Source organism: Benincasa hispida, chromosome 7, assembly GCF_009727055.1.
Source record: "Benincasa hispida cultivar B227 chromosome 7, ASM972705v1, whole genome shotgun sequence".
NCBI lineage: Eukaryota > Viridiplantae > Streptophyta > Magnoliopsida > Cucurbitales > Cucurbitaceae > Benincasa > Benincasa hispida.
Window position 1 is genome coordinate 26,236,053 of NC_052355.1, and position 26,621 is coordinate 26,262,673.

Genomic DNA, 26,621 nt, shown 5'->3' on the forward strand with positions numbered 1-26,621 from the left:
TCTAATATTTAATACTTTAAAATAATTACTTGTTTATATTATTGGCATTTTGTTGATTATTTTTCATATCCAATGAATAATGAACTTTGTATAATATAATAAGAATGTAGGTCATGAAAATGTTAACTTAACACGACGTTTCAAAAGTTCAAAAACTTAAATTTCAATGAACTATAAAAAGTATATTTTATTTCATTTATTTTTAATAACAGGTATATTTTTATTTAGTTATTTTTTTGAATAAAAGGTGTATTTTATTTATTCTTAAATAAAAAGTAGTTTTTTTTTTTGAAGAATGAATAAGGTATATTTTAATTTTGAAGCAAATATGATTCTACAATGTCCGTACGGTGTTCAGTGAATATAGGAGTGGGCGCAAAAGCGCGAGTTTAGCAGTGCTTTTGGAGCGAGTGCTTTTTCAACAGAACCATTGAGCTTCGAAGGGAAGAGAGGGAATCTGAAATTTCTGCTGCTGCTTCTTCTTCTTCTTCTTCTCATCGAGCACCGAATTTCGAAGCCAATGGCGTCTTCTTCTTCTTTTTCCCTCTGAACAAATTACAGCAGCAAAAAAGGCAAGGTAAGGCGACCGAACCGACCCAAATGGAAGAAAATGCCAAAACACAAATTAAAACTTCATGGTTCTTTCAAATTCTTCGAGAAATTCAAACCCCCCTCGTTTTCTTGTTGGTTACCCACTTGAAAATGCTTGCCAAGGACTTTTGGGTTCACCGTGTTTTTATTTTATTTTTTAATTTTCTCTGGGGTTTCTGTCTTTTTAGCTGTTTATTTTCGATTTCACTTTCTATCTTTTTCTACAGTGTGGATCGTTTTTCAGTGCGGTTTTACTGTTGGATTGTGATTTCTCTTATGGGCTTTGAAAATACTTAATGCAGCTTGTTTTTCTTAGTTGCATTGGTGAATGCAGACCTTGTGGCTTTTCAACTCGTGGGGTTCTAAATTTAGAGTAAATTTTAGAGGTAATGATGTTTGGTGGCTGAGAAAATGCGAGAAAGTGAAAGAAAAACACTATTTCGAGAGTTTATTGGGCTCTAACATCAACAAAAAAACGAAAAGATGGGAGGATTTGACATCTTTTACATTGTTCCCTGTCCTTTGGCTGCAAATTTTAGGGCTGTTTCCCCCCTTTCTCTAATCGTATTAAGAAACGACCTCGTGATCTTTCTGAATCTTTTATTTTGTGGGTTTATATTGTCTGAATAGTCCTGTAAAATAGAATGAAATTCTTTGGTGTTTTAGCTCTGGAGAAGGGTGAATGAAGTTTTCAATTGAAAATGTTCGATACATCTCTTCTGCAGGTTTTGGGTCATTTTCTTCTCTTGTCGTGAAGTTTATTTTTCTAACTGCCTTTGTCCTACACTAAAACTTAATTGTTGTTTGATTTCCCCCGTGATTTCGGCTGTTATAAGCCGGTGAAAAAAATTAATAAAGATTTTTCTGCCAGGAAGATGTTTCCTTTTCATACTGTCTTTTTCGTTTCCAACAAAAAATTTACACTTTTAAAAGCTAAGAAAGAGGCTGATGCTGATGGGAAACTTGTGATATAGTCCAGTAACTCACCATGTCAGCAAGGCAAACTCACCTTCCTCCTCGTCCTCGCTGCTCGATTCAAAAGAAAACAATTGCTGGACCAATTAATGGTTCCACTGCACCAACCCCTACTGTTAATGAATTCTCTCTGCATCATGATAATTATTCTTCACCAAGTTCCATGTTGGAGGATGAGCCTGTATGGCTCGGTGAATTATTAAGCGATCGTGAACCAAATTCCATAGGACAACCGCTTCGACGCTCAGCTAGTGACTCAGTCACCCTTCTGGATGGTCTTGCAGACTCGTTGAGGAGTCTGTGTATTGCTAAAGATGTGGAGAATTCAGTTAGCAACGAAACTTGTGAACAATGGGATCCATCTTGCACTTATGGCCCTAACTCACCTAGGAGAAAATGCAGTTCAGACTTTTCAAACTACAGTATGGTTTCAGCATTATCAGAATTTGTTCGTCTTCACCATGCTGCTCCAGTGCACGCAGATGTTTGTTCCCTTGCCGAGAAGTCTTCTTCAAATTCAAATGGAAACATTAGCGAATCAGTTAGGGATGTCAACTCAGATGAAAATGCAGCAAAACGGTTAGATTCTAAAATTTTTATTCTAAATTTCTCTGGCATAGCCGCATAATTGTTCTTGCTGATCATGTAACCTGATTATTGTCTTTGGCATTTGCCCCCTAGTATCCCTTTCCAAATATATTGCTGTTACTGATGATAACAACGTTAATATTTGATGAAACATTGACATGTTGCATCTGTTATTGATATGTAGTGTAACTATATTACGTAGGAGATAAAATATGTTGTGAAGCTCCATGCAACATGTCAAAAAAAAAAAAAAAAAAGAGCCTTGTTTTTCTTAGTTTCTTATATCTGAAACATGGCCCAAGTATTCCTGCTTTTTTGCCTGTCATGCATGACAATAATTTCAGTTCTCTTCTTTCTCTTTCTGCAATAGCTTGTTTGTCAAATTAAAATATGTTATGAGATTCATTGACCAATTTAAGACGGTGAAATGATGCCCCTTCTTTATTTTTAGTTAACTCTTGAGCTTTCTGTTTTCAAGAATAAATCAAGGAAGCTTTTCTATTGCAATGATCTGGGCTTGTATCTTTCTTCGTTTCTTCTTCTTCCCCCACACCCCCCAGGCCATGGTGGAAATCAGTTTCAGTTAATGTTCAACGACATAGGAAAACGGTTGGTTCTTTGGGTAGGAGTTTTGCTATTTATTTGTAAATTAGTTATCGTTCTGCCTCAGTAACGGAAGTACGTAGAATAAGGTCTTGAAGAGAGTAAGGACAAGGACATGTTCCCTTTTTCATCTAAATCTGAATTAGTTGTTGCTCAGGAAACTTCTAGATACCGGAACACCTACTTATGAAGTGATTTGCTGAAAAGAATTGAGAGATCACTACGAGGAATAGGATGTGATTTCTCATTAATGTATATATGAATGAGGACATGAGTTTAATTCTTGATATCCACTTTTTTGAAATATAGATTTTGATATCCATGAGTATAACCTTGATTATTGCCTATCCTTATATGTCACTGTTTCTATTTCCAAAAGGTAATGTGATGGGTCATGAGTCTAATGATTTCATTGCAGGCACAATGGGCAGCGGTCAAGGGTTCGTAAGCTTCAGTACATTGCTGAACTGGAGAGGAAGGTTAATGTTCTCCAGGTAATCTCATTGGAAGATTTGGGCTAGCATATGATAATCAATCCTTGTGGGACTGATGATCCACATATCTCATCCTTTTCAGATTTATGGTCAATCTTTGCACTATTTTTTTTTATTTATTAGAAACCTGGAGATATAAGTGAGAAGCTTTTCCTAGACCTTTTGAACCTAAAGGCCGGGGAAGAGAGATGCCCCTCCATCAAAAACTGCTACTTACAGAAACACCTAGAGAAGTGTATTTTTCGCTCTATAAGACAATCTCATATACTATAGTTTTGATAATTCCTAAACTTTAACTAGGGATATTACTTGGGACCTAGTTAGAAATTTGTTTCTTGTTCTTGGTTTTCAACTTCCAAAGATTTTTGTAATTATAGTGTGCGGAAACTTTTGTCAATTTTTTATAATCCCTTTGTTGTGGGGTATATCTCATCTGCCCTTACTGTACATCCTCTTTTGGTAGTGGAAGTTTTTGTTTCTTACAAAAAATAACAAATAAATAAGAAAGCTTGGGCCACATGTACCAAATGGCTGATGTCGCACATTTCATCTTCATAGCTGCAGGATTTTCATTTGATAAGAGAGCTTGTTGTTCTTTCTTTATCAGTGCCGCCTTCAAAATTTTCCTTAGAAATACTGATGCTGTTCTCTTTTACCTTCATAACGTTTCTTGAGAAGAATATAACTCACAATTGAAAGCTTTCATCTCATCTGCAGACAGTAGAATCACAGCTGGCAATTAGAGTTGCCTCACTGCTTCAGGAACGGGTGGCTTTATCAATGGAGAATAGCCAATTAAAGCAGCAGGTTGCAAGAGTTCGACGAGAAAAATTGACTTCAGAAGGTAACTTCATTTGCACCTTTCTTCTCACATTTTGTTCACTCGCAACTTGCAAGCAAGCAATTGTCAAAAAATAGTGTTTCCATGTGTGTATAATTTATTTGCTACCGTTTAACAGCATGCATTCGATACTAGATCACAATAACAAATACTTTTACTAACGTGACATGTACCATACATGGGAACCTCTCAATTAACATATATCATGTTGATGTAAACAGAATATAAAAGGCAAGGAGGATTTTCTTTTATCCTCCCAAAGCCTGCAGCCTAGAATTACAAGGCATGGCATGGGGTACCATTTCAGTGTTTGTCACATAGCATAAAGTTAAAGAGACTTACAAGAGGGTCCAGGAAATGACATAATATCTGTTACTTTAGTAATAGAGATTCCTTTCAATGCATTGAATCTCGTAAAGAAGAAATTGATAAGGTAAGGCGAGTTTTAAAAAATGGCCTCTCTATTCTTCCTACTCCTCCTCCCCTTTGTTTTTCTAATACTCCCTCCACTCCTTTGCTTTTTTTTTTTGGTCCTTCGTTCCTGAGATATTGTCTAATTTTGATTGGACGGTTGGAAGTATTCTGTCCATAGTAAGTACATGGTTGAGAAAAACAGCTGTACGTTTGATGTTAGATATAGAGGCAGCAGGGTGAGGTTCCTACATCTTAGAAGCAACTTTCCATTTTATTCTTATAGATCCTTAGCCTAGTTTACTGGTTGCTTTAAGAATGCTATCAGTATTCTCAAAGCGATTAACTTCTTTAGGGAACCCTGGACCATGCTATGTGGTTTGAGGGAGCTTTTAACAATCGGGCACCTGCCAGTTAATTGCAGTCTTCAATTTGAACAAGAGTGAAAGGAAAGAATCTTTTTTATTAGCTGCTGTTATGACCCTACTTCTAAGGTCTTGGGCCTCCAATCTTTTTTCTAGCAAATCAATCACTGGAACCATGAGACGCATCAATCAACTGACAAGTGATGTTCCATTTGCTGATGTTGGATTGAGAAATAGAAAATTCACCTGGTCAAATTTGAGAATAAAGGTGATAATTCAATTCTAGATTCTTAATGACTGATGATTGGGTTTTAAGATATCCATCCCCAAAAGATTAATCCCACTCCACAAAGAAATATTTTGTTCTTGAAATTGCCTTGAACACATTGCACTCTAGCAACATGGCTTTACTTCTAGAAGGTGCTTAGCAAGCTACTGAAAAAGTGAGATCCCAACCCAAAGTGGAAGAACAAAGTTGCCTCCAAAACCTCCCGACATCTTCCGGTATTACCAAGTGAAAGGACATCGAAAAGAAGTGGGTCAGTGCTCATATTGTGGTTTGCACCATCTGTACCCCTAGAATGAGTATGAAAAGGGGGAAATGGGGGTACCTTTTTCAGCACGCTTTCTATCGTGTTGATGCTTCTATGAATTGAAGGCGAAGAAAGAATTTATACCTTCTTCCATTACCTAACTTTCTAAACCAACTTTACTTGGGGGAGAAGGAATATCAACTTTGATAGCTGACGCATAAAAAAAAAAAGTACATGAAAATAGGACTAAACTTCCCAAAGACCATCGTCTTATCATGCTGAGCTTCTTTCTCTTTTGGATTGTTGAAGCACCTTGTTAATTTATTATTATTTTTTAAAAGATGTTCCTGTACAAGAAGATTCTGTTTTGAAGAGACAAAAAGGTTATTGAGATTACAATAAACAGATCAGAATAAAAACTTGAATTTTCATATGTATTTTGTTGTTCCAGTACACTCGTATTATTTGCTCACACATAATGGCTGAACTCATTTTTTTTTTTTTGTATTTGAGGAATGAGGAGAAGGTATTGCTTTAAAAGTAACAATTTGAAAAACATTTGAAGCCTGAGGGTGAAGCAAACTGTCTCGTCACTACAGACTTAAGTAAGATCAATATAAATCAGTGGTTATCCAATGCAGCAGATACCTTCTTAGAGCGGAGAGTAGCATGTGTATGTGCTAAAGCATTGTTTCTCCCTAGAAGTGATTTAAGTTCTAAAAATAATATAATTTTTGAAGGTGTGGACTATGTGATTGTGCCTCTACGGTGGCGTTGGGGGGCACGAGTTTGACACTTTAAGCATGGAAATGGTAATCCTGAGGCTAAAATGGAGAGGATTCAAGAAGTTTAGATATAGGAAACTTTACTTGGTGGGCCAAGTTTAGAAAGTTTGGAATTAGGAAACTTGTATTGAGATGCAGGCATTAGGTGCTGGGCGTTTGGAAAAATGGAGGGGTAGTTTTGGACACTATTTAAATCCATGATTTTGCCCAACAAACACTAAGCTTGACAACCCAAGGAGTAAACATGGTTCAACATCTCATGCCAAGCCCATCCAAATACCCCCTATGGGTTTTACAATAATCCGTTATTTCAGGGTTTAACAGGTAATCAAAGCAAGATTAAGGCAAATTTGATGGAACCCAAATATATTGAACTATAAAAGATAACAGAATTACAAGATAAACTAAGTGTTCGAAGTAGTCGGATCCTCAAAGCAAGATTACAATCTTGAGAATACTCTCAAGTGCTAATGCATTTCACCAAATATGGTCACCCCTCATCATTCCCCTCCTCCTTTATAACCAACCAGCCCAACAAACTCTCTAACTAATTATTATAATATATCCTTATAATATCCCAATTAGCATATCCCACCCCTCCAACACACTTTGTCCTTGAGGTGTGGTTACAAAAAACTGAAACGAGGCCCCTTTTTCTTTTTAACAAACGGTGATCGATGATAGTAGCTTAGAAATTTTTCTCATATCTATAAATAAGAGTGAGGAACTAAAATTAAGCTCACAGGACTTCACTTGCTACTGATATTTCCACTCTGTTTAACAATTAAAATTCCCTAAAATGGGAGAATCTGAGTGTTTCTGCCCATTTTCCTATAATGTTCTCACTGATAATCATGGGGAGAAAAATTTTCATTATTTAGTCGATGGAATAAATTTATTTCTATGAAATATCAGTTCTGAATGCCTAGAAATATCAGATACTGGTGCTTACTGCTTTAATGAAACTCACCTGGCTACAGGTAGACACCAGGTACTAAAAAAGGAAGTGGAGAAATTGAAGCTTCTTTTAGCAAAACTTCCAGAAAGACAGGAAGTGAAGAAGTCATTTTGAGCCTTCTTCTTCCGAGACGTTATTCGGCGGAGTAGGAGGGAGAACCAGACCGCCATCGAACCATCAGCGATAGAATCCAGGAGCAAACTTGAAGGTATGATGACATGGGACTGATATGTTAGCCTCCTGCCACTTTTTCTGCCATTGGCAATTATTTTCTGCCAATGAAGCGGAAATTGTAATTTGTTTCTACTGATCTGACTTCATGAAAGAAAAAAAAGGGAAGAAAACTTTGATTCCATCTTTACTCATCTTTACTTGAAAGGGGCAAGCTTCCATCTTTACTCATCTTTGAAAATGAACCTTTTGGATTGGTGTAGCTTTGGGTGTTAGAAGGGTTTCTTGAAGTTGGATTTTGCAGAAAATTGGAGTTTGATTCGGTATCGAAAGGCAGGATTCACTGGCTAACAGCCACAGGAAAAATTAATGGAAGATTGAAAAAGAAAGACAATATATGGACCTACAATAATCTGCCATCATTGTTGAAAGAAATTTTATCCATGCATACTTTTTCTTTTTGGAATTTGAAAGAGTAGATATATGGTGACGTGTTAGCGAACCATGATGCAAATCCTCAATATATTTAACTTCTTTCTTTTCTCTAATGAAAAAGGCTAAATTAAGTTTTTTAAATGATAACATTCCAACATCTTTCAAATGATCCTTTGTAAATGTAATGTTTAACATGGTTTGTTTCTGAATTTTTACTTGGATCGATGGATAATGCTCATTCTATGTTTATTGCTTATTATTAACTAGTTTTCTGAAACGTATTTAAATGGATCCTATAATATATTTTCTTCAAGAAACATGGCTTAAGTTTTTAAAACATTTTAGTGGTCTTGTAAACAACTGTCGTATTAATGACTTCAAATAACAATCTTTTGAGATAAACTAACAATTGAACTCATTTAAATTCGATCTCTATTAAAATTATTTAAATTGCAATTTAAGCTTAGAAAAATTGAGGGTAAACTATTATTCATCATTCGAAATGTATGCATGGCTCTGTTAATCCTGTTCCAAAATATACATTCAAGTGAATTTCAACAAAACCATGCTATATAATAATAATTGTTTATTGAAGAAAAGTTGACCATAAATGAGATCAAACAAGAATGTACCTATATAGTATAGTTTCATCTGGCATATAAACTATAAAAATTATAAATTATGAAATGTCAAGAGAGAAAAGAATGATACCAAGAATGTGCCTATATATAGTTTGAGCCAAAGATTTCAGACTGCCTGGAGGAACAATTCCAAATGCAGTTTTTCAAATACATGGAGTGATTAATCAAAAGATGAATGATAATCTATTTATATATGAATAAAATATAAGCTCTGCACAACATGTATACAAAGGTCACTTCCACAGCTTCCAGAAAAGATGGTCAGAGACGACAAGTGCAACTTTTAGCCTCGAAGGGATGCACGAGGAACAGCAGGTAAACCTAATTCATCCTCGGCCTGCGCATCAAATTTAGGAAAAAAAAACTTGATGCATGTAAAAGAGCCAAACGTGCAAAAGGTGAAATAAAATAGTATGGACAACACTAGGCAATTTTGAGCAGCCAACAAGTGAAAAAGAAAGAAAACTTGCTCGGATAGTACTACAATCTACAGTGTAAGGATCTTGATGTTCTCTTCAACAGACAGATGTAACTTCATGTTAATGGATGCAATTCATGGTATGCTACACAATGATTTTCTCAAGGAAGAAAGAAAAATGGCATTTGCATTAGCACGTGTCCTGTAAATCTAAGCAAGATTTCATTTCATGATTGTTCTCTTGAACGAATAAGTACATGATTATTGACTCCAAGAAGTTGGATCCAGTGTTTCAACGATCATTACCTGTGCATTGGTTCTACCAGCAGGAACTGCTGCATGTCCTGTAGGAGCTGCAGGCAAGTTGAGCTCTCCTTCAAAATCAGATTCTTTATCAGGCTGGAGATAAGATGGAACCCCATCAGCTTCAGTTTCAAATCCCATGTCTGCTTCCAAGGCATCGAGCTCTATAATCCAAAAAAGTAGTAAAGGTGTAAGATTTCTAGGGTGCCATATTTAATCGAAATCGAGCATTTAAATGCAATAATCTTACCACCCAAAAGTTCATCCTCATCAATGTCATCAGGTACATTATAGCTCCTACCAAGAGTCTCTTGGATTTCATTGCTCACATCCATCAGATCCATCATTTCATCTTGTAAGTTCTGCAGGCAACACAAAACCTCTCAAGAAATGCCAAAATAAAACTAAGGATGCTAACAAGAGTTGATTGCTACTGACGTCTATGTCCTGTATCCTCACTGTTTTCATCATTCCTTTCAACTCCTTGTTGGCAGATTTCAAGGCTGACATCTGGAAAATACAAAACAACATTAGCTTGACAAATAGGCAACTGTCCTTTTTGATTAAATAAATGCAACCAGGATATCAATCCACATTCCAAGCTAAACTGATATTAGGAAGAACCATAAGAGAATCTAGATAGAGTTTTATTGAACTTCAAGAAATGCTTTCCTAATGACAGATGTTTGTCCCCTACCTCGTTCTCTCACGAGGTAGGCAGCAGGTTCCAATTAGACAGACAAAGCTCCACCTGAACTGCCCTGAACTCTGTACTTGCTACCAAGAAAACAAATTTTTGGCAAGAATTAACTGCGGCATTAATAGAAATTATCTCAACCCACATTTCTTAGTCATTTGACCCCGTTATAAACACAAACTTAAATGCGGGATATCTGGTCAAACAATTATTAAGCATACAAGTAAGCCAATTATTTCCCCTTTCCAAACCTATGATTTCCTTGATCTAAAATTAAATCTTTTAAGCCCAAATCTGCCATGGAAGGCTCAATTTTTATTATTGTTGTTTTTTTCTTCTTTTGTTGGGGGGGGGGGGGGGGGGGGGGGAGAAAATGAAAGAACTAATGATCACAAAAATATTCATAGATGTTACCGTTTGTTGAGCATCTTTAATGCCCTCCGAGGCAAATGCAACTTGATCTAGGTTAAATGTCTGATTGTAAAGCATGTCACGTTGTCCTTCATACCTGTTCATCGAAGCATAAGTAATATCTCAATAACCATTCTGATAGTAAACAAGAAAGGAATCATACGTAGCAGTGAAAAATTATAAGTTTAGAACAAAATAATCCTGATCCAATCTTAGTCAGACGAGTTTCCGGACTTCTAATCAGTTCAACAGCAAAGTATTTAAATAAAATCGAGGATTTCTGAAAACAGAAGAGATAGGATTGCTGGGAACCTAACAGTAAACTACAAACAGGTAAAAGAAGTACAACCACAGGGAAAAACAGAAGTTCATACTCATAAGATTAAAGGTCAAAGTTAGACAGAAAACCCCAACAAGGAGAAATGGTTAAAGTAAATATATGTGCCTTGAAACACGAACACCTTAACATACAGGCTTCTGCCAGATCTCCAAGCCAAACTACTCTTTGATTGAAAGAATGTGAAGGTTAATCATATGCACATGTAGCACAGAAGAATTTTAAGAAAAGTAGCAAAAAGGGACGGTGGCACGAGGGAAACATACATTCGTTTTTGCTTTAAAACCCTCATCGCTCGAGCTTTAACAGCTTCTTGAACTGGACCAGGCCTCGTTTTCTTGATCTGCTCCTTATATCTACTGAGTTCAACATCAAGCTTCTTTATCTTATCATCAACCGATTCGCCCCTTTTATTAATCTGAAAAAGAAACAATACAGAGCGCTCAACCCCAACTGAAACAAACGAATTCAACGAAAGAGAAGCAATCAATTCGTCCCAACAGAAAATCAAAACCCTAGTGTAACAAATTGTAACGATTACCCTTTCGGAGGCATCTTGAATAGAAGGAGGCGGTTCTTTGTCTTTCTTGACACCGAAAACCCTCTTCATCTTTCTGTTCTTCTTCCTATTCCTTCACGGCCGCAAAAGTGGAGTAATTCGACGTCGATTAACTTCCAGAGACGAGAAAATACGGCGAAATGTGGAAGAAAAACCCTTCACAAAGAGAATTTGGTTTCAGTGGGAAGATCGCGATGAGAATCTCTTTGCCATCTCTTTTTCTTGGATCGTTCACAGAAGAAAGGAGAAGACCAATAGAAAATATTCCCCTGCACCTGATCCTATGTTAGTAAGAAACCAACGCCAATCCCATTGGGTGGATTATTATTTATAAATATTTTCACCTTTGTCATTTAAAATATTTTTTCATATAATTATTTTTCGGCTGGAAACATTAAATTTACGGTATTACCCCTGCTTACTAATTGGATTGCACGATTCTTGTTTAAGTTCCCTAGATCACCACGTTGAGAATCGGTCAATTTTTATTTTTCATTTTCTAAATAAATATACGACTTTTTTTTTTTTTTTTTTGGATCTATTAGTCGATGAGATATGCCTACAAATGTTTTTATACAAAGCTGTTGGTGGTTAGTATAATGACCATTTTGATTCGTCATTTATTACAAGTCAAGGAGGGTTTAAATATGCCAAAAAGAGCATAATTCAATTGACATTCGAATGTACTAGAAACTACGAGATGAAGTTCATATGTTTGTGGGTGGAAGTTATTTTGTTTGAGTTAGGAAGTTTGTGTTTAGGGTACCAAATTGAGTTATGAATTTTAATGCTGTTTTTTCTGACCTAAATAATCTATGTATGCATATATTGTTGAGATTTTTGAAAAATAAGTTTTAGAGTTTACTTTTGGAACATGCATTTCAAACTTTTTTTTAACAATATTACAAATTTGTTTATGCAACGTTTCTAATTAGTGGAAGGTATGAGTATAATGTGCACAAAAAAATAGGTTGTCAAGGGTTTATGGCTTTTTATGACATCTTTTGTCAAATTGTAGGTTAGGGTATATTATGCATGTATGTTGATAATGGGAATGCAATCAAAGCCACACATTAGCAATAAAATGATGATCATGAGTATGGGAACAACTATTACCAATAGTATGAGGCATTTTGGGTGAAATCAAAAGTAAAGTCATGAAAATGATAAACTATTACATAAGATGACTATTAAACACGATGAACTAATAACTTCAATTTTGTATTTAAAGACACTTTCATCGACCAATTTTTTTTTTTTTTCCTTCTAAAGTAAATGATTAGTTGAGTTCGTCGTTGGAGTTGGTCACTGGAAGTGATTGTTGAAGTTGGTCGCCGAAGGTGGTAGTTACATGGAGTTCAACGTTGAGAAAACGGTGATCACTGGAGATGATTGTCGAAGATAATCACGAATGTGATTGTCAGAGTTTGGTCATCGAAGCGTGCTGATGACAGTGGCTGTTGCTGGAGTTGGCACTTGAAGGTGGTTGTCGAAGATGATCATCGGAGTTGGCCACCGAAGTAATCATTTAAGCATATGACCTTCGATGATTTTCGTCGAAGTTGGTTGTCGGTGGTGGCCAGTGGGTGGAGTCATTAGAACGTTGGTGAAGGAACTCTAAATTAGAGAACCAGCAAGCGGAAGTGGATCGTTCCAAACTCCACTGAGAAAGAACACATACATTTACAGTCATTCCAAATAGATTATGCATTAAGAATAAATTACATCATGCTTATTAAGTAAATATAAAGGGATCGAGTATAATACCTTTGAAGAACTCTTTCTTCACCTATTTCCCTTGATCAGTCTCCTCAATGTGTCCAAACAAGAACTCGAATGCAACGATCAAAACTCGATCTCAACGAGCAACTGGAAGATCCTCGATCTCAACAAGTGAAACTCGATCCTCGATCCTCATCGAGTAAAACTCGATCCTCGATCACAACGAGTAAACAAGACACCACCACAAGATTACCTTGGTATTCTCGGTGTGAGAATCTAAGAGTTGTGGGTTCTATATGATTTTGGATAGAGGAATGGAGGAAGTAAAGGATTGAGTAGACGATCGAGTATGCGATCAAATGATCCTGTAGAAGAAGAAGCCTATCGTATAGACTTGATACTCGATTGTGTAGTAATGAGTAACTATCGTATAGTAAACTTGATACTTGATCGTTTAGGCTCTAAACCAATCATTTAGTAAAACTAGTTTTTACTCAATAGTTTTTCTGTGAGATGTCTTCGATAGAATTTGCTTAATGATTTGAATTTTTTTTTTCCTTTTTATCTCACAGTTACCATAAAACCGCAAATAACCTCCCAATCAAGTCGGTTATTGAGAAAAAGAATTATTAATTATCATATAATTAATAAATTATAAATAAATACAATAACTAACTTTTCATATTATATTTATAATCTATAGTTTTAATATTGCATCATATGCAACATATAAACCATAGTTCTTTTTCTATTTTTATGGCATTTAATATAAATCATATTTATATTAATTCCTCCAATCAAACAATATATCAAATACATCATATATAATTGAATCAATTTAATTATATCATATATAATCAAATTTCCTCATGTTAATTTGAACACTTTAAACTAACCTAAAATCTAATTCTCAACTTGAACCCTGAGTTACCAAGGAGATCTTATGGACTTGTAGCTTGAAGCTCCAACGGTATGTGAATGACTGACTAAACTCTTTAATCACGATATCCACCATTCATTAACTGGCGGACACTTAACTAAAGACCGATAGTTGCACTCTTTGTACTACAGTTATATTTTCGTGTCCATTGGATATAACGAATCAACAGTGCGATGACCCTTCACAAATCACATGTAAGTACAGCTGGGCCAATTTACTGTTTTGCCCCTATAGTTATATCTAACTCCTTAAGTACACTGATTCCTCTAATGAACAATAAATCATAGTCCTACTATGACTAAGTCCTCTCTTCCCAAGAGAGGGCGTGACCACTATGTTCAAGACCTGGAATCAACCTTTAAGAGAGCAATTCATCTACTTACCCTTGCTTCGGGGAAGGAGTGAATTCTGTTTTGTATAGCTAGGAAGGAGTGAATTTCGTCTTGTGTAGCTGAGTTCCCAACTTCCCAATTAGACGAATTCCAAAATGGTAGGCTGCTTGAGTTGATAATCTGGTCACTCTCATCCATACAAATCAAAGGACTACTTTCATAGGCATGAGTTCCCAACTCACTCAGGATCCAGGTCATGTCACCTATGGTCATCCTAGTGAAATGTAGGTCTCTATTATTAACAGTATTATATAAATAGTCTAATCATTTTGTGGTCCGATCTTATACAAACTCTTTGTATAGGATACTCTCCGCTTGCATGTCTCCACATGAATGATCAGGATTAGATCATTTGTAGCACTTTACAACACTTGTAACATCTATAAAACGGGCCGTATCCGTAGTGTCACTAGGATAAGGTATCCCTCCTTTATCCATATGCTACAGACCATTTAGGTTATTAATTTAAACAAGATCCACCTGTACGTCTCTACATACTTGTTTAAATTTACATAAAATAACCTCGGAACTTAGTTTATTGGATTGAATAAATGCTTATAAAATAATACTCATCATATTAATAACAATATGTTTACAGAGTTTACAAACTACGAGACTACCAGGAGATTTAGGACACCATTCCCAACAATCTCCCAATTGTCCTAAAGCCTTGGGAGACTAATGTACAATACAAAGATTGTACAAAAATACAATAAACTAGGGCATATACTATATCCTAATAACATCTCCCACTTGCCTTAGACAAGGTGCTGCATATCCCATAGACTCAGACTCTCTAGATGACCCTCAAACACTTTAGCCGTGAGAGCCTTTGTAAACGGATAAGCAACGTTTTGCTCCGACGCGATCTTTGTGACAATCACATCATCGCGATGCACAATCTCCCGGATCAAATGATATTTCCATTCTATGTGCTTGCCTTTTCGATGACTTCGAGGTTCCTTAGAATTTGTCACAACCCTGTTGTTATCACAATAAAGTGTGATCAGTAAAGACATATTTGGAACAACTTCCAAATTAGTAAGGAACTTCCTAAGCCACATAACCTCTTTAGCAGCTTCACAAGTAGCTACGTATTCGACTTCCATAGTGGAGTATGCAATGCATCCTTGCTTGATACTTAGCCATATTATAGCTCCTTTATTCAGAGTGAACACTAACCTTGATGTTGATTTCCAAGAATCTCTATCAGTTCGAAATTCAGAGTTTGTGTATCCTATAAGGATCAAATCCTTATCTTCATATATGAGCATATAGTCCTTTGTTCTCCGAAGATACTTGAGGATCATTTTGACCGTCGTCCAGTGATCTAATCCTGGATTTGACTGATATCGACTGACAATCCCTACTGCATAGCAAATGTCAAGTCTAGTACATAACATTGCATATATAAGGCTACCAACAGTCAATGTATAGGGAACCCGTCTCATTTTCTTAACCTATTGAGGTGTCTTAGGAAATTGTTCCTTAAACAAAATAATTCCATGTCTGAAAGGTAATAAACCCTTCTTGGAATTTTGCATCGAATAACTGACAAGTATCTTATCAATGTACGGTACCTGAGACAAGGCCAACCTTTTGTTCTTACGATCCCTAAAACAAATTACGCCTCTCCCAAACCTTTCATTTGGAATTGGGCAGCTAGCCATTTCTTAACATCAGCCATAAAACCTACATCATCAATGAGTAGGATATCATCCACATACTGTAGGAAATCAGATATGAGGATTTTCATGAGCAGCGGAACGATCATTCCAAATTTCATTCGAAATTGAACAACAACAATTATAGTACACAAACGGAAACTAACTGGTCATGCAACATACGAAGTTACAACATGTTGTACAATAAGATCAAGGGAAAGATTCTACATACCATTGAAGACTCATCTTCAAACTCTCCAAATTACTAACGCTTGTTCAATCTCCAAGACTTCAATACATGAATGCTCAAACTCAACAACCGCAACATAGCATGATCATAGTGACACCACACGAACACCGCAAACTCAACAAACGACCTCCAAAAACCTTGACGGAGTCGAGTTGAGTACGACACCACCACAATGGCTACCTTGGTATTCTCGGTATGAGAATCCAGAAGTGTGGGCTCTGTGTGGACTTGGTGAGAGGTAGAGATCGAAGGAAGAACAATCGTGTAAAGAATTAAGCAAGTGGGAGATGACAGAAGTCTATCATATAGACGATTCCCAATCATTTAACAAATGCTATGCGACCGTTTAGCAAAAGCTCCACGATCGTTTAGCTAATGACCAGTTTAGTGAACTATCGTGCAGGGTCACTCCACGATCGTTTAGTCTCTCTTCAGCTATCGTTTAGTGAATCCTATTCACTTGACAACGATTTTATGAGTTTTCTTTCTGAGAATAGAAAATCTCAAAACTTAATCATACTAAATTTAGGAAAACATTTTTCCTTTTTATCTCATGGTTACTATGAAACTACCAATAACCTCCCACTCAATTGGTTATTAGAGAAGAAGATATAATTATCCAATAATTAATATTATTATAAATATATATGATAACCAACTTACCATACTATATTTATAACCTATAGTTTTAATATTTCATCTCATGAAACATATAAACCATAGTTCTTTTTCTATTTCATGGTACTTAATGTAAATCTCATTTACATTAATCCTCCACTTGATGTATCTCATACATTACACCAATCATATCATATATAATCGAATTTCCTCTTGTCAATTTGAACATTTCAAATCAACACCAAGAACTGATTCTCAACTTAAATTCATTGAACTACCAAGGGGACCTTATGGACCTGTAGCTTGAAGCTCCAACAGTACGTGAATAACTAACTAAACTCTTTAGTCACGGGATCCACCATCCATTAACTGCCAAACATTCCACTAAAGACCGATAGCTGAACTCTTCTTATCACAGATATATTATGTGTCCATCTTAACCAATCAGGAATGCGACAACCTTTCACAGATCACTCGTAAGTACAGCTCGGCCAATAACTGTTATGCCCCTGTAGTTACATCTAACTTCTTAAGTATCACTGATCTCTCTAATGAACATAAGTCATAGTCCTACTATAACTGAGTCCTCTCTTCCAAAGAGAAGCTATGGCCACTATTTTCAAGACTTGAAATTAGTCTTTAAGGGAGCAATCTATCTACTTACCCCTGCTTCGAAGAAGAAGTGAATTTCATCTTGTGTAACTGAGTTCCCAGCTCCCAAATCAGATAAATCCCAGAAAAGGTAGGCATGTTGAGTTGGAAATTTGACCACTCTCACCCATACTAATCAAATGACCGCCTTTAAAAGACAGAAGTTCCTAAAATACTCAGGATTAAGATCATGTCACCTATGGTAGTTTAGGTGAGATATAAGTCTCAAGTATCAATGGCGTTATATAAAGAGACTAGTCATCTCGTGGTTCGGTCTTATACAAACTCTTTGTATAGGACACTCTCGCTTGCATGTCTCCACATGAATGGTCAGGATCTACCATCTATAGTAGTTCACAACACTTGCAAACCTCTACAAAGCAGGCCGTATCCGTAATGTCACCAGGATCAGGTATCCCTCTTTAATCCTTATACTACAGATCTTTTTAGGTTATCACTTAAGGCATGGTCCACTTGTATATCACATATATATGCTTAAGTTTACATATAATAACCATGGAGCTTTGTTTATTGGATATGAGTAAATGCCAAATAAAATAACTCTTATTTTATTCATAACAATTTGTACAAATTATAAACTACGAGACTCCGGGAGAATTAGGACACCAATCCCAACACATACAACACAAGGAAAGCTATTGAGCTGTTGATGATTTTCTTGTAAACACAAGGCTCATCAACATTCTGATCAAAATCATAAGATTTGATCGTAGTATCAAATCGTATATTCCAAGATCTAGATGGTTGTTTCAGTCCATTTTATGGATCGATTAAGCTTGTTAACTTTTTGCTCTTGATCTTATTATATGAATCCTTCTGGTTGAGCCATATAGATGGTCTCCTCAAGATTACCATTCAAAAAATCAGTCTTGACATCCATTTGCCATACCTCATAATCATAAAATGTGGCTATGGATAGGAGAATCCGGATAGACTTTAACATGACAATAGGTGAGAAAGTTTCTTCATAGTCTACTCCCTCAACCTGGGTTTCTTCATACTCCACTCCCTCAACTTGGTATAACCCTTTGCCACAAGTCTAGTCTTAAAGGTATGTACCTTTCCATCTACACCTCTTTTCTTCTTATAGATCCACTTACAACCTATAGGTTTTACCCCATCAGGTTGATCGACAAGCTCCCAGACAGAATCGAAGTAGACTTCATTTCCTGATTCATGGCTTTAATCCATTCATCTTTGTTAACATCTTCTATTGCTTGCTTATAAGACAGCAGATCCTCAACTCCATCATCAGATATGATATCTTGGGCTTCTTTTAAACTCATGTAGCGTATAGGTGGGTTCACAACCCTCTCACTACGTCGAGGAAATCTCAACTCTTGAGGTGGTTGACTAGATGTACTGACATCAACAACTCTAGTTGATCTATCAGCCTGTTCAACAACTCTTGTTGAAGTCTCAACAGTCTCATTAGAAACCTCATTTAAAACAAGCTTACTTCATGACTTATGATCCCTTACGTGGACTTCTTCCAAGAAGATAGTGTTTGTCAATACAAACACTTTATTTTCACTTGGATCATAGAAATATCCACCTCTTGTTTCTCTGGGGTAACCTAGAAATAGGCATACTTTCAAACAAGGTTCCAACTTTTTAGGGTTAGCCACAAGCACATGGGCTGGATATCTCCAAATCCTAAAGTGGCGTAAACTACCTTTACGATCTCTCCACACTCTTCGAGGGAACATTGTTCAAAATATAACACTCATCAGACCACAGAGGTCTGAATATATAAGCTCCAAGGTTTCCTTGGCTCTATAATCTTTTCAAGTAAAAGGTCGTTTGGTTATTTTTCCTTAAAGGCATGATTCATATACCGGCAAAGATTTTTCTTTTAAACCATTTAGAAATCCACATTTTACTAACTTCTTAATCTTATTGAGGTTGATGTAACCTAACCTTAGATGCCAAAGATGGGCGTTTTCCTTATCAAGCTTTTGATGACTAACCAATCTTAGTACATATAAGTTATTTTCCATTGAACCAAAACCAATCTCCATGCCATTCTTAAAAATAAACACTTTATTCTTAGAAAAGGAGATGGAATAACCTTGCTCAATCAGACAAGAAACTGAAATTAAGTTCCTCTTAATATGAGGAATTACATAAACATTATTCAGTAATAGATAATGTTTCTTGTCCAAAAAATAACTTTAGTCTGCCTAAAGCAACAGCTGGAACAACCTCACCAGTACCGACTTGAAGAGTCAACTCTCCATCTTCCAAATTTTTCCCGAAACTAAATTCTTGGTAGGAAGAACTTAAGTGATTAGTAGCACTTGAATCAAGTATCCATGCAGAATCATCATTCTCTACCAAACACGTCTCCAAGACAAATAGATCACATTTATCGTCTTTGGAATTCTTCCTTTTTTGAGTATAAAAACCTATATAAGCTCCAAGTTCCATTTCAAAGAATAATTCTCGTCAATGAACTTCATCAAAGTCAGCAACAATTGCTTTCTCTTTTAGTCCCTTGACATTCAAGAAAGACTGGAGGTTATCTTGGGAACTTATATTAATGGTTTCTTTGTCATCCATCCCTTTTTGTTTAAAAAGTGAGAACTTAAGTTCAAACAATTCTTCCAATGAGTACATGATCTCATGTGCAATGATCATGTTCTCAACCCTTTTGGCCAATGCATCAGGTATGCTGGAAAAAATGTGAAGTTGGGCCATCGAATTAGCCTTCATCCACACCTCATATGCATTACGAACATTTCACGGTGCATCAGGGTTTGGGACTTGAGGACACTCAACCATGACAAACTCGAAGTTGTTTACCATGAAATACGTTTTAATAGACTATTTCCAATGTATGTAATCGGTCAAATTAGAAAAGGTAATTAATGGAAAATCATACAATGACATGTTGTGAAAAAACAAACATATTGATCTACATCAGATTTTAGCAAATACTCTTTAAAAAAAATCCAATCTGGTATAATAAAATCTAAATAAACCCCATGTGACATCTAGTTTTGCAATGACACTTTAGTGGTTTAGGACAAAAGCCACCGAAGAGTAGTCAATTTATCCCTCCTATGAATTGAGACACTCTCAACCAATCATTACACTAAAACAAATATTGTTTCTATAACGACTAGCTCTCATTGATTTGGTCAAGAAATCATTAACTTGCTTAACAATTTGTGTGACCCTTCATTTTAGATCCTAGAGTTTCATCCCAAGCAATCAATCCAAAGGGAAAAAGTCCGATTGGGACAAAAACTAAAGCGACCCTATCCATTTCTGGAGTTCACCTTGATATTGACCAACCACACAAACCATCCAAAGGGGAATGCTCCCAGGGTGCCACGAGGCCATGCAAGAAGATATCACGATGCAAACCAATGAAGGAGACCGTAGGACATGTTGACACACATCTTCTCCCACTTACTATAAATACTCTCTTCGTTCACCTTGATATTGACTCATGCAAACACCATCCGAAGAGGATGCTCCCAGGGCACCATGAGACCAAGCATAAATCTCACGGTGTGAACATTAAGGGAGAAATGAGAGTGGAATTGACATATCATATATATCTTTTTCTCCCACTGAGTATTTTAAAACCTAGGGTTTAGTTTACTTAGAAAAACACGACTAATTATTTTTACTAAGTGACTTTTTAGGTTTGCCCAAAAGTAACTCTTACTTTGGAAAGTTAAACAACCTTTGATCATCATTCATTAAACACTTTAACGAAATATTTGATCAACTGTTGCATGCTTGTCGCAAATCTATCTAATTCACCTTTCCAGGTAGGTTCCCAGGTAGGGGTGTTCTATTTTCGTTAGCTTAAATACCCCAACCTTGCCAGAACCCACCTTAGACAAAAGGTCCCTTATATATAGATTTAATAGAAATTTAATCTTTCATTCAAATCAATTTAATCCTTAAACCGATTTAAAAGATTAAACTTAGGTTTCTAATCTCATTAGAATCATGAACTTAGGTCTATCTCAATCAAATTTTAAAACCCTTTTAAAACATGATACCACCTAAGTTCGCATGCAACTCTTTCTTATTGATTTTAGTTCTAATTTCCATTATAACTCTTATAAAAAGAAACACTAAAACCATCCACAATGCGAAACAACACATTCTCGAGGCATTTATAACTTTTATAAATAAATCTAAGTGTCATGCTCCATGCATTGTTCATTCATTACTACTTTTATATAATTCTTATATAACAAAGTAATAAACCAAGCATACATGCTCTCATACACCCTTATACTGTAACACTTATAATATAAAGATGATGCTGAATATGCTTAATGCATGCATAAATATAACTCATATATTATATGATGCATGAGCATGCTTTAATGTAATTTAATCATGCAATCTATTATATTATAACACTTATAATATAAAAATGATGCATGGACAAATGCATAACCTAAGGTGAGTTTTAAATCTATATGTCATACATTATGACATATAAACAAACATACATCTCATGTACATTAGATAAAAGTTGATGAATCGGGATAATTAACCTCAAATCCGGAAGAATAAAACTAACTATTACAAAGAGTATTGAGTCCACCAGTTCAAACAGGTAAACCGAGTCTTGAACCATCTGGTGAAGCACATCTAGTTGATCATGTAACAACTTTTTGTGATCGTCTAACAATGTTGTACGAGTGTAAATGATCGTTTAGCATGGATCCAGTGCCTATGACTATGTGATGAAGCATGAAGGTCACGCGATCGTGCAACGCACATCGTGTAACGCATGCCTAAACAATCAAGTAGACGACTACTATGCAATGAAGCATGATTGTCTAAACGATTGCGGAGCAAGCGTCAAGTATCGTATTCTGGGTGATCGCGTAGCCAGTGACTATGCGATGAAGCATGCTGGACTACATGATCGTTTAGTGCGCGCGCCTACCATGCGACGAGTATTATAAACTCTATGCTATCGTTTACCCCAAGCGTCCATGCGATCGAGCAACCAACGCAAACGATAGAGTAAATGCTTTACTCAATCGTTTAGCATCAGCCATGCGATCGTTTAATAAATGCTATATGATTAGGTAGAACTTTTCTACACGATCGTTTAGCCAAATCTTAACGATCATTTAGCCTGGGCTACACGATGCGACCAAACTTTGGTTTTCTTCCTCGATGAGAACAACATCTTCATGCTTATTTGAAACTTCATCATGAATGGCTCAAAAAAGTTCTAACACTTTGAATACAGACTCGATTGCTTGTTCACTGTGCCCAAAACACAGGGGCCCTTACAAATTAGCACTTTGTAAACTTAAAGAAAGCTTTAAACAAAGGCAATCATCCCTTAAACATCCATCATCTACAAACACATTTAACTCTTAAATACATTGTAGAAAAACTTAAAACCCACCATGACTATAAAAAGAAGTTCAATATAGTAATGGAATTTGGAATATCAGAACAACCTTGCTCTGATACCAATTGAAGGAAATCTAAACAAGAGATCCTATGAGCAAAAGTAGATTGTTCCAAATCCCATTCAGAATTAACACAAAAAATTACAATCTAATTGGAAACGATTATGCATAAACTGAAATTACAACATGCTACTTATAAATGAAGATACAAGGGATAGAGTATGCAAACCTTTGAAAAACTCTTCTTCAAGTATCCCGTGATCGTTCAGCAACTCATTCAATAGCACGAACTCGAACGCAACGATCAAAACTCGATCTCAATGAATGTCTGAATGAACCTCGATCTCAATCAAGTCCAAGTCGATCCTCAAACGAAATTAAAACACCACCACAATAGTTACCTTGGTATTCTCGGTGTGAGAATCCAGGAGTTGTGGGCTCTATATGATTTTGGATTGAGGAAAGCATGAGGTAGACGATCGAGTAAGTGGGAGATGAATGTTGTCTATCATATAGACGAAATACTCGATCGTTTAGAAAGATTAAGCCTATCGTATAGAGTTTACTACTCGATCGTGTAGCAACGAGTAAACGAGTAACTATCGTATAGTAAACTCATAACTCGATCGTGTATGCTCTCTATGCTATCGTTTAGTATAACACTTTTACTTGATAACCTTTTCTGAGATTAATCCGAGTGAAACAATCAACTCTGATTCATTTGGAAAACCATTTTTCTTTTATCTCACAGTTATCATAAAATTTCCAATAACCTCCCACTCAAATCGGTTATTTGAGAAAAAGAATAATTAATTATCATATGATTAATATGTTATAAATAAATATAATAACCAACTTATCATATTATATTTATAACCTATAGTTTTAATATTTCATCATATGAAACATATAAACCATAGTTTTTTTTTCTTCTATTTTATGGTATTTAATATAAATCATATTTATATTAATTCCTCCAATGAAATGTATCTAATATTATCATATCAATTATATCAACATATAATTGAATTTTCTCTTGTTAATTTGAACACTTCAAATTAACTCAAAATCTGATTCTTAAACTTGAACCCATTGAGCTACCAAAGGGACCTCATAGACCTATAGCTTGAAGCTCCGATGATACTTGAATAACTGATTAAACTCTTTAATCACGAGATCTACCATCTGTTAACTGTTGGTCACTCCACTAAATACCGACAACTACACTCTTCACACTACAAATATATTTCTGTGTCCATATGACCAATCAACAATGCTATAACCTTTCACAAATTGCTCGTAAGTACAACTGGGCCAATTCACCGTTTTGCCTTGTGTAGTTACATCTAATTCCGTAAGTACCACTGATTCCTCTAATGAACAATAAGTCATAGTCTACTATGACTAAGTCCTCTCGAGCTAGGAGAGGGTATGACCACTATGTTCAAGAGCCCGAAATCAGCCCTTAAGGGAGCAATTTAATTCTACTTACCGACGCTGCTTTGGGGAAGAAGTGAATTCTATCTTGTGTAGCTGAGTTCCCAGCTCCCAAATCAGATGAATCCCTAAAATGGTAGGCTTGTTGAATTGGCAATCTGGCTACTCTCACCCATACAAATCAAAGGACCGCCCCCATAGGCAGAAGTTCCCAACTCACTTAGGATTAAGGTCATGTTATCTATGGTCATTATAGTGAAATGTAAGTCTCAATTATCAACAACGTTATATAAAGAGACTAATCATTTCGTGGTCCAATCTTGTACAAGCTCTTTGTATAGGATACCCCCGCTCGCATCTCTCCACATGAATGGTCAGGATCAAACCATTTGTAGCACTTTACAATACTTGTAACATCTACAAAGTGGGCCGTATCCGTAGTGTCATCAGGATAAGGTATCCCTCATTTATCCATCTACTATAGACCATTTAGGTTATTACTTAAGGCATGATCCACTTGTATGTCTCCACATACATGCTTAAGTTACATGAAATAACCTCGGATCTTAGTTTATTGGATTTGAGTAAATGCTTATAAAATAACATTTATTTTATTAATAACAATATGTGTACAAAATGTTTACAAACTACGAGACCACCGGGAGAATTAGGACACCAATCCCAACATTTTAATCCTTTTGGCAAAATTTTCTCTTATTGACTCCTAAACGCCTCGAGAACCGTTTACCTATAAAATTAGCATTTAAAGCAAATAATCAATACAATCTTGGGAAAATTAACATAGAAAATATGTATCCTTTAAAAACCTACAATGCTCGTGTATGGTTTTAAGGATTTGACCGTTACAGGATACATGGACTTTGATTTCCAGACTAATAAGAATTCTAGAAAATGCACATCAAAATTAGTATTCACTCTTAATGGATGGGTAGTAGTCTAGAGGAGCACCAAGTAGAGGTGCATTGCTAACTCCACCATGAAGGTTGAGTATGTAGCGGTTTGTGAAGCTACTAAGGAAGCTATGTGGCTCAGAAAGTTCTTGACTGATTTGGAAGTGGTCCCAGAAAAGTCCATCACTCTTTATTGTGATAAAAGTGATGTTATGGCTAATTCCTGAGAGCCTAGGAGTCACAACCGCAGGAAATACATAAAAGTATCATCTAATTCGAAAGATTGTGCATCAAGGGGACGTGATCGTCACGCAGATAGCTTTGGTGCACAACGTTGCTGATCCATTTATAAAGACCTTCATGACTAAGGTGTTTGAGGGTCACCTACAGAGTATGGGTCTATGGGATAGGTCACATTTCGTTTAGGGCAAGTGGGAGATTTTGTACCGGGTGCATTTTATGCCCTAATTTATTATTTTTTGTACTTGTATATTAGTGTGACTTTTATATTGTACATCCCACTAGCTTTAAGACAAGTGAGAGATTGTTTGGGTTGACACTACGAGTATGACCCACTTTATAGATGTTACAATTATTGTAAAATACTACAAATGATTTGATCCTGATCATTCATGTGGGAAAATGTGAGCGAGGTGTTCTATACAAAAGGGTTTGTATAAGACTGGACCATGAAATGAATAGTCTCGTTATATAACATCATCAATAGTAGAGACTTATATTTCACAAGGATGACCATAGATGACATGACCTGAATCTTGAATGAGTTGTGAACTCCTACCTGTCCTTTGGTTTGTATGGGTGAGAGTGGCAAAATTGTTGACTCGATAAGCCTACCATTTTGGGGATTCATCTGATTGGGGAGCAGGGAACACAACTACACAAGACAAAATTCACTTCTTCCTTAATGTCGGGGTAAGTAGATAAGTTACTCCCTTAAGGGTTGATTTCAGGGCTTGAACAATATGACGCCACACCCTCTATTGGCCTGAAAAAGGTTTGGTCATGGTTGGACTATGACTTATTATTCATTAGAGGGATTAGTGGTACTTAAGGAGTTAGATGTAACTATAGGGGCAAAACGGTAATTTTGGCCCAGCTATACTTATGAGCAATTTGTGAAGGGTCATCGCAATGTTGACTGGTTATATTCGATGGACACAAAAATATATTTATGGTACAAATAGTACAACTGTAAGTTTTTAGTGGAGAGACTGATAGTTAATGGATGTTGGATAATTAATTAATTTTAGATATCCGAAGTTTAATTAATTATCCGAGTACCATTGGAGCTTCAATCTGCAGGTCCATAAGGTCCCTTATGTAGCTAAACTGGGTTCATTTAGAATTAATTTTGGATTAATTTGAATTGTTCAAATTAATTGAGTGAATTAATTTTATGTGATATATTTAATGTTTATTTTGAGAGGAATTAAATATTCGAATATGATTCAAATACTAATTATATGGATA

The 26,621-nt window shown here is 35.9% G+C and overlaps 2 protein-coding genes and 2 long non-coding RNA genes across 9 annotated transcripts; 1 reads left to right on the forward strand and 3 right to left on the reverse strand.

Moving 5' to 3' along the window:
• Positions 1–279: 279 nt before the first annotated feature.
• LOC120081449 lies at positions 280–1,716 on the reverse strand. The gene is made up of 2 exons (XR_005482822.1): positions 1,579–1,716; positions 280–546 (listed from the first exon to the last, which is right to left on the reverse strand). It is a non-coding gene; the product is annotated as an uncharacterized LOC120081449 (long non-coding RNA).
• On the forward strand, positions 439–7,781 carry LOC120081447 (basic leucine zipper 2). Of its 5 annotated transcripts, none has more exons than XM_039036324.1 (5): positions 439–577; positions 1,566–2,145; positions 3,176–3,251; positions 3,969–4,095; positions 7,167–7,781. In XM_039036324.1, exons 2-5 carry the CDS (start codon positions 1,580–1,582, stop codon positions 7,256–7,258), a joined length of 861 nt encoding a protein of 286 aa, XP_038892252.1. In that variant the 5' UTR covers positions 439–577; positions 1,566–1,579; the 3' UTR covers positions 7,259–7,781. The 5 variants fall into 5 exon arrangements, 4 of the variants coding, with proteins under 4 accessions (XP_038892252.1, XP_038892253.1, XP_038892251.1 ...); XM_039036325.1 differs by having other exon boundaries at positions 442–577; positions 1,571–2,145; XR_005482819.1 differs by having other exon boundaries at positions 543–2,145; positions 3,969–4,525.
• On the reverse strand, positions 1,734–3,969 carry LOC120081448. Of its 2 annotated transcripts, none has more exons than XR_005482821.1 (3): positions 3,776–3,969; positions 1,953–2,072; positions 1,734–1,874 (listed from the first exon to the last, which is right to left on the reverse strand). It is a non-coding gene; the product is annotated as an uncharacterized LOC120081448 (long non-coding RNA). The 2 variants fall into 2 exon arrangements; XR_005482820.1 differs by having other exon boundaries at positions 1,953–2,075.
• A 628-nt stretch (positions 7,782–8,409) lies between the features above and the next one.
• LOC120080870 (vacuolar protein sorting-associated protein 60.1) lies at positions 8,410–11,390 on the reverse strand. Its single transcript, XM_039035532.1, has 7 exons — positions 11,099–11,390; positions 10,824–10,975; positions 10,224–10,317; positions 9,551–9,622; positions 9,363–9,474; positions 9,116–9,276; positions 8,410–8,728 (listed from the first exon to the last, which is right to left on the reverse strand). The coding sequence occupies exons 1-7, from the start codon at positions 11,165–11,167 to the stop codon at positions 8,675–8,677; spliced, it is 714 nt and encodes a 237-aa protein (XP_038891460.1). The 5' UTR covers positions 11,168–11,390; the 3' UTR covers positions 8,410–8,674.
• Between the last annotated feature and the right edge of the window lie 15,231 nt (positions 11,391–26,621).

Coding starts and splice junctions, on each gene's coding strand:
- LOC120081447 (XM_039036324.1), top strand. CDS start 1,580: ATGTCAGCAAGGCAAACTCACCTTCCTCCTCGTCCTCGCTGCTCGATT. Junction 2,146..3,175: donor GATGAAAATGCAGCAAAACG/GTTAGATTCTAA, acceptor ATTTCATTGCAG/GCACAATGGGCAGCGGTCAA. Junction 3,252..3,968: donor GGAAGGTTAATGTTCTCCAG/GTAATCTCATTG, acceptor TCTCATCTGCAG/ACAGTAGAATCACAGCTGGC.
- LOC120080870 (XM_039035532.1), bottom strand. CDS start 11,167: ATGAAGAGGGTTTTCGGTGTCAAGAAAGACAAAGAACCGCCTCCTTCT. Junction 9,475..9,550: donor TGAGGATACAGGACATAGAC/GTCAGTAGCAAT, acceptor TGTTGCCTGCAG/AACTTACAAGATGAAATGAT. Junction 9,277..9,362: donor TGAGGATGAACTTTTGGGTG/GTAAGATTATTG, acceptor TTTGGATTATAG/AGCTCGATGCCTTGGAAGCA.